Here is a 7,594-nt window from a genome sequence, read left to right on the forward strand (position 1 = left end):
CGATCATTGCTACATGATGGGCAATTGTTATTTGAAAAAATTTGTGGAAGTAAGAACCCTACTGATATGTTGACAAATGGTGTTACACTTGAGAAATTGAAGTTATGCGCAACTTCAGTTGGTCTTCTAACATGAAGAAGAGAAGAGGTAGAGGAGATCATATTTTGAGGCAGAGGGTGATACAGTGGTTGTGCCAGTCTTCAAGTGGGAGAATTGTTGAGTATTATGGAGTCTGGCTCAGTCGTCAGACAGAGAGTTCGCGTGTGATCCGCTCGACAAGCAGCTCAAGCAGATGCGATACAGAGAGTTCACTCGACACTCGCTCGACATATCGTTCGAGTCAGAGAGTTCACTCATGAGCTGCTCGACACATGGCTCGAGCAGTTAACGGGAAACAAGTTCGCTCGATACTCGCTCGACACGTCGCTTGAGCGAACATTGCTTTTGATGAAATTTTAGGGTTTCCGCCATGTACCCTATATATTTGTGTTTTGCGTTACTGTGGCCGTACAGTGTGTGCACAGTAATCGCCCCACTATTGTATTGTGATTCCTCAACTAATAAAAATCATCTGTAGCTCCCGTTGACATAGATAAGTTGCCGAACCACATAAATGTTGTGTTATGTGATTGTTTGATTGTTCTTTTGGTGTTTACTTTCAATTATTGTTATCGTTTTTTACAACACATAATGTTTAGACAATAATAAGTACTACTGTTTTGAAAACAATAACAAAAAGAAGTAAAAGGCAGACAAGAATAATCAATTAATTACGCGATACAAAATTAACGTGGTTAAGCAACGTACCTACTCTTACAGAGTTGTAAAAGATTTTATTATTATGAGAAATGATAAAATACACTTTGAGATGAAATTCATTATTCAGAACCAGTTATACTATTCATTAAGTACATATTTATAGTATCATATGACGGAAATCCTAATTTTCACTTTTCTACATTATTCCCTTTAGTGGACTTTCTATCCGATATTTGCTTGAGTGACTTGTCAAGCAATCCTCAAACGAACTCTCTGCCTGAGTTTTGTTCGAGTGAATTTTCACACAAACTTCGACTGAATTCTCTACTTGGCGCTTCCCGAGTGAAAAAACAATGCCAAAATTTTTCCCAGAAGCTGCCCAAGCTAAAGTGGACATAGACAAACCTCATTGAAACTCCACCAAAAAAACTCTGATGAAATCTTGACGGGTCTGTTGGAGTGTATGTGGAGACTGATTTTGGAGCTGAAAATTGAGAAACCAACGTTATTTGTAGTTTTTGCCATATTAGGGTTTCTAGCATTGTTTGCTATATATGTCATATTTGATTTATTTTATACAACTTTCATCATTTTTTGAGAGAGAACAATTGTCAAGTGAGTGCATATTATGTGAGAGAGCAAAAAGCCCTAAAGAGTGTAGGTTGAAATTGAGTGATTGTAATTTCTTCTAGTTAATAAGATTTTTGCAACTCTATAGACGTAGACAATTTACCTAACCATGTATATTGTGTGTTGTGTGCTTAATCATACTTACTTTTATTTTATTTGTCATCGTTTATATGTGTATTTTGTACAATATTACATAACAAAGTCGGGTCATTCGACCACCACAACAACAAACCAGAATTCACAAAACCCAACAATACTATAGGACCTAGTTTATGTATTTATTTATTTTCACTCGAGGTCCAAAATCCTATTTCTTTTCATTCAGATACACTTAATATAACCCTCTCTTTTTTTATTGGAGAAGATATTTTTCCACAATTTCATATCACAAACATATAAAGGGAAGTCGGAAATGACATGCTCTTAAGTACTTGTGCTATCTTTTAAGGTGACTGAAGGCCATATTACCAACAGCCGCAGAGATATACGACAAGTTGGGTAACTTTAGATATAAGTTTTAAATAAATAAGTTTTATACAAATTTTTTATAAAAAAGATAAATTTTATTAATAAATAATAGTGTTTTTTTATATTTTTTTTAAATAGGATTTATATTTTTATGAGAGCATGTATGTAACTGGTCCATTTAAAATCTGTAAAAATTATTTGAGAAAGTATAAAAAAGACGGGTCATGAGCTGCACATCATCTGTCACATCCCATTATGGTTTACACGATACATGTGTCTAAGTTAGCCATTGCTAAGCTAGACCTTTTACCAAGTCTTGATTGCAATATTATTTTGGATCAACTTACCTGGTGATTATTGAACTTTTGACATTCACTAAAGTTGACACGTTTGATGTTAATTTGTAGGAAAATGCTACTCTTCTTGACAGTGGGGGCTCGATTGGGTCCGATAATTTTTTTTTTTTTTTTTAACTTTATAATTAAGAAAATATTTTTTAATGATGTTGTAAATTTTTTAAAAAATATTTAAGAGAATAAAAAAATAAAAAATAAAATCTCTTTTATCCTTATGAAGATCCTTCTCGTGCTAGCACTGCTCCAATTTGACCTTACTATTATTTATTATTTTATTATTATTTTAACCTACTTTTTACTATCATTCACTACTATTTAATATTTTTTCATTATTTTTTTTACTATTATTCATAAAATACTTGAGAATATCTCATTATACAAACGTGGGTGGGCCCATTTTCTAGTCCCATAGTCCATTATTTTCTTATCAAGTGTTTTGAGCCCAACTTCCAATCAACTACCCCATTCCCATGTCGGACTATCGTTTGATTGCATCCGGTACTAGAGAATTTTATTTTTGTGGTATTAACTATTATGATTTGATTGCATAAAATATTTTATGCTTTTAAGATTACTTAAAAGTTTCATTTTTAAAGCACTCAACTACTATTTATTATTTTTGTTGAGGTCATGTTTCATAGCTTGAGTAGTGCTACCATCACCAATCCTACACCACCTGCAACGAGAAGGGAGAATGGACTCTAGTGACTCCCGAGGTTATTCTGATGTCAAAGTTAGTGAAAAATATAAGTGTTACAGGAAAAGCTTAAAGAACTAAAAGGAATGGTAAAAAAATTCAGGGAGCCTTCCCGTGAGAGGGATGGTTGCTATTTGTATCTAATTTAAACTCCTCTGACAAGGGAGATCGTGGGGTGTTAGGTCGTACTTGACCTGCCACCACTCCTTCCGGCTGTGACAGTGTGTCAGTCTGTGGCTCAGACTGTCGCGAGAGGTTGTGGCGTGTCAAGTCGTGCTTGGTCAGACCTGCTACCACCATCCTGCTAAGTCAGGGTGTCTGGTCGTGCTCGAGTCGTCCTACTGACTCTAGCAATGCATTGTTGTGTGTCGGGTCTTCTAACACGCGCATCAATTGTGACGTGCCTTGGGTTCGACATGCCCACATTCGAACACGTCCTGCCGTCTACATATTGTAGGGTAGCTTGCATGGAACCTCAAAGTAGGGCTCAACCTTCCGAGACCCGAGTTGAGACTCTTGGCATGTTCGAGCCCAATGCCAAAGCTATCCAGATATGTTTACAGTTATGAGCTTGGTGCTGGGCCTTCCGGTCTGGGCTTCAAGCCCACATCAGGGTCTCGTTCGAGGGATTGGGATTCCCGTAGCTGTTTGGCTTTGGACTCTATTGAGATGGGGCCCCCTCACAATTTTATTATTATTTTTTACTTACTTTTCACTACTTTTTATTACTATCCACTACTACTCAATATTTTATCATTAATTTCTTTCTACTATTCACAGAATATCTGAGATCGCCTCACTACACAAACACAACTTTAAGATTGCTTTTTATTAGCATCATATATTACGGTAAGATTGGAGAATGGAGTACCTAATAATTATTCATTTCTTAAGATCTCTTTTCGCATCAAAATCTAAATTGGTTATATCGTTTTCCATGGATATCAGTATACACTCATAGAAAAAATATATTCATCATCTCAATTTCCATCATCCTGTGATGTGGCATTAGATGATAGGTTTACAAATAAAATATAATAAATAATTTCTAATCACCTAATGCTACATTATAAGATGATAAAAGGATAATAGAAGTTAGAAAGATGAGTAGCATTACTCACACTTATATATGGATGGATCCAACCAAACTGAAAATCATTTTTAGAGTGACTGACTTTTAATTATTGTTAGAACTCCGATAGTACAAAAAATTAAATAAAGTAAAAAAGCTAAGAAGCCCCTATAAAACTTACATTACACAAACACCTATCATTATAAATTTATAATGTAGAAAATCAAAATTCTTTTAGAAATGTTTTATCTAGAATTCAGAAACTTACATTATTTATTATCAATTATAAATTTATTTTTTTTATAAAATAATTTTAAATCCAATTAATTCATAAAATTATATTCACAAAATTTGTATTGCTTCTTAATTTTTTCTTTTTATTTTATTACAAATTGGCATAAAAGACAAGTGCTTTACATAAGCACGAAGTGATGCGAAAGTAGGGATGAGGAAAAATATAAAAATCTAACTTCGATTTCGAATCTGAGTCTGTTTCGAATTGGAATTTTTTTCTTCTTGAAAGTCAGAGTTAGAGTTGTTGATGGACCAACTCCAAGTCCGCTTCGATCCAAAATCAGTGGAGGGAGTATTTGAGGTTGTAAAGTAGAAGAACAAAAATAAATTAAATCAAAGAAAAATCTTACTTATTATTCTTACACCAAACACCAACATATGATTTGTTATTTTTGTCATTTTATTTAATTTATACATATATTGATATGTAAATATATATATGTAAATAAAATAATAAATCATATATTTATATACGATGTAGAGGATGAGTAGCATTTTTTTCTCTTGAATCTCTTTAATCAAAATCTCTGAAAAATCTTATTTATTATTCTTACACCACACACCAACATATGATTTATTATTTTTATCATTTTATTTAATATATACATATATTGATATGTAAATATATATATTTAAATAAAATAATAAATCACATATTTATATACATGTAGACGATGAGCATCATTTTTTTTTTCTCTTGAATCTCTTTAATCAAAATCTCTGAAAAATCTTATTTATTATTCTTACACTATACACTAACATATAATTTATTATTCTTATTATTTTATTTAATATATAAATATATTGATATGTAAATATATATATTTAAATAAAATAATAAATCACATATTTATATACGATGTAGGGGATGAGCAGCATTTTTTTTCTCTTGAATCTCTTTAATCAAAATCTCCGACACATTGAAATGCATACGCGTGTCAATTCCTTATCTTTTGTAGATAAGGGGCTACGCTGCTCCAAATAATTTAAGATACTAATCTCATATTTTAGCCACGTATGTCACCGAACTCCTTCCAATCCTCTCCGTCCGGTTCAAGACCAGACGTCCAAAACCCCCCAATACACTTCCTCCACCCACCGCCTCAGCCAAAGCATTCCGTCACCAACAGCCATGGCCGTCCTCCAACACGCCCCTATCTCCCTCCAATCCCCCAAATCTCCAGTGTCCGCTAGAATCTCAAGAACCCTAACCCACAGCCTCTCTTTCTCCACCGCATTCCCATCTCTCAGACTCAAACTGAGTCTCTTCGTTTCTAATGGTAAGGGCGGCGCCAGAATGTCTTCCGCAGCAGCCGGCAGCTACGCCTTGGCTCTCGCCGACGTCTCGAAGTCCAACAACACCCTCGACACGACCAGCGCAGACATCGAGAAGATCGAGAAGATTTTCTCGGACCCGCAGGTGTACGAATTCTTCGTCAACCCCACCATCGACGAGGAGAAGAAGCGCAAGGTGCTCGACGAAATATCGGCATCGTCGGGCCTCCAGCCCCACACGACCAACTTTCTCAACATCCTGGTAGACGGCAAGAGGATCGACCTGATCCAGGAGATCGTGAAGGAGTTCGAGGTGGTTTACAACAAGCTGACTGACACGGAGCTGGCGGTGGTGAGCTCGGTGGTGCAGCTGGAGTCGCAGCACTTGGCCCAGATCGCAAAGCAGGTGCAGAAGCTGACTGGGGCGAAGAACGTGAGGATCAAGACCCTGATTGACCCGAGCTTGGTGGCCGGGTTCACCGTCAGGTATGGGAATGCTGGCTCCAAGCTGATTGATATGAGCGTCAAGAAGCATTTGGAAGAAATTGCTGCTCAGCTTGATGTGGGTGACGTTAAAATTGGTATATGAATTTTTGTATTTTTGGGTTATTGGCTGTAAGTAATCTTAGTTCCAAATTAATCCATCCTGACATTTCTTTCTGACAAACAATATTTTCTGGACTAAATATATCACTTATCTATATATAATTTAGATCAGTTAAAGAGAACATTTACGATTCTTCTTCATTAACACTACTGAACATTAATATGGTATTTTCGATTCTTTTGTTTTTAATGAAGATCAATCAATTTTGGAGATTGTGCAAATAAAATATGTATTTTACACAACTATTATTAATCTAAAGTTTTCTTCTTTTCAAGGTTTTTCAGCTTGTTAAGGAATACTTGTGAAAACGGAGGTTCCCTGTTGAGACACTTAACTTTCTTTTATTTTCCTGAAAATGCCCTATTGCCATTCAGTTTGCATGCTAAATCATTTTGTGGACAAAGGAAAAACAAATCGTTTCGTTGAAAAGAATCATCGTAAAATTAGAAAGAGGTGTCATCTTTAAGAGATTACTCATACTAATTTGATTCAGCAAGAATATATTAAAAAAGGGGCTCATAATATATATATATATATATATATATATATATATATAAAACTTCAATAAAATATAGATAGATGTAGAGAGGATGAAGAGCTTTGTGATAAAAAAAATTCTATACACCATACTACGGTACTATTATCTTATATTCATCTCACTAAGTATGATGTAACACGTTTATTATTATTAAATAATTATTTATTGTATAGTTATTTATTATATAATAATGATGAATGTGTCATATACTATTTTGTATGATCAAAATAAAATGAATATGATGTATAACATTACTCTTATGAGAAATAAGACCAACATTATTGCTTACCCAACTATCCCCCGCCCACAATGACAAAAATGGTCCAAATTCGTATCGTCTCTCCATGTTAGAACGATGAAGGGTACGTACGTAGGGTCGTCTTGCAATTCCTTTGAGGCTTCTGCAGTGCTGATTATCTATTCTTGTACTAGTAATGCTAGATACAGAAGCATAAAATACATCTTATAATATCAGTTTAATAATATCAAAATAATTAAAAATAATAATAAAAAAAAAGAATAAGTTGACCGTGCCGTTTAACCAAATTAACGAGAAAGTCATATTGTTTTCTGAACGTGATCTTCAATGTAATTAGTTTAAGATTTGTATAAATCATTTCTCACCACGCACGTAGGTCTTGAACTTTCAGACAACAAAGCACGTGAACATGCACGCTCTCCTGAACCATGAAATTAATTAAGAAAAATGCTATTTTATCTATTTTATTTGTCTCTTTATTTTGATATCTTATATATTTTATTTTCTTTAATTTTTTTATTTAATAGTTAAAAAAATGACTACATTTTTTATATTTTTTAAAAAATATTTTAAAATGATAAAAAAATATGAATAAAAAAATTAAAGAAAAATAAAAAAGAGATTTAAAAAAAAGCGGTA

General features: G+C 33.9%; 1 protein-coding gene across 1 annotated transcript; it reads left to right on the forward strand.

Moving 5' to 3' along the window:
• Positions 1 to 5,268: 5,268 nt before the first annotated feature.
• Positions 5,269 to 6,214, forward strand: LOC121234918 (ATP synthase subunit delta, chloroplastic-like). The gene has a single exon (XM_041131060.1). It carries the CDS (start codon positions 5,409 to 5,411, stop codon positions 6,138 to 6,140), a length of 732 nt encoding a protein of 243 aa, XP_040986994.1. The 5' UTR covers positions 5,269 to 5,408; the 3' UTR covers positions 6,141 to 6,214.
• The last annotated feature ends 1,380 nt before the right edge of the window (positions 6,215 to 7,594 follow it).

Source organism: Juglans microcarpa x Juglans regia, chromosome 6D, assembly GCF_004785595.1.
Source record: "Juglans microcarpa x Juglans regia isolate MS1-56 chromosome 6D, Jm3101_v1.0, whole genome shotgun sequence".
Lineage (NCBI taxonomy): Eukaryota > Viridiplantae > Streptophyta > Magnoliopsida > Fagales > Juglandaceae > Juglans > Juglans microcarpa x Juglans regia.

What these genes read in the sequence shown, in the direction of transcription:
- LOC121234918 (XM_041131060.1), top strand. Translation starts at nt 5,409, where the DNA reads ATGGCCGTCCTCCAACACGCCCCTATCTCCCTCCAATCCCCCAAATCT.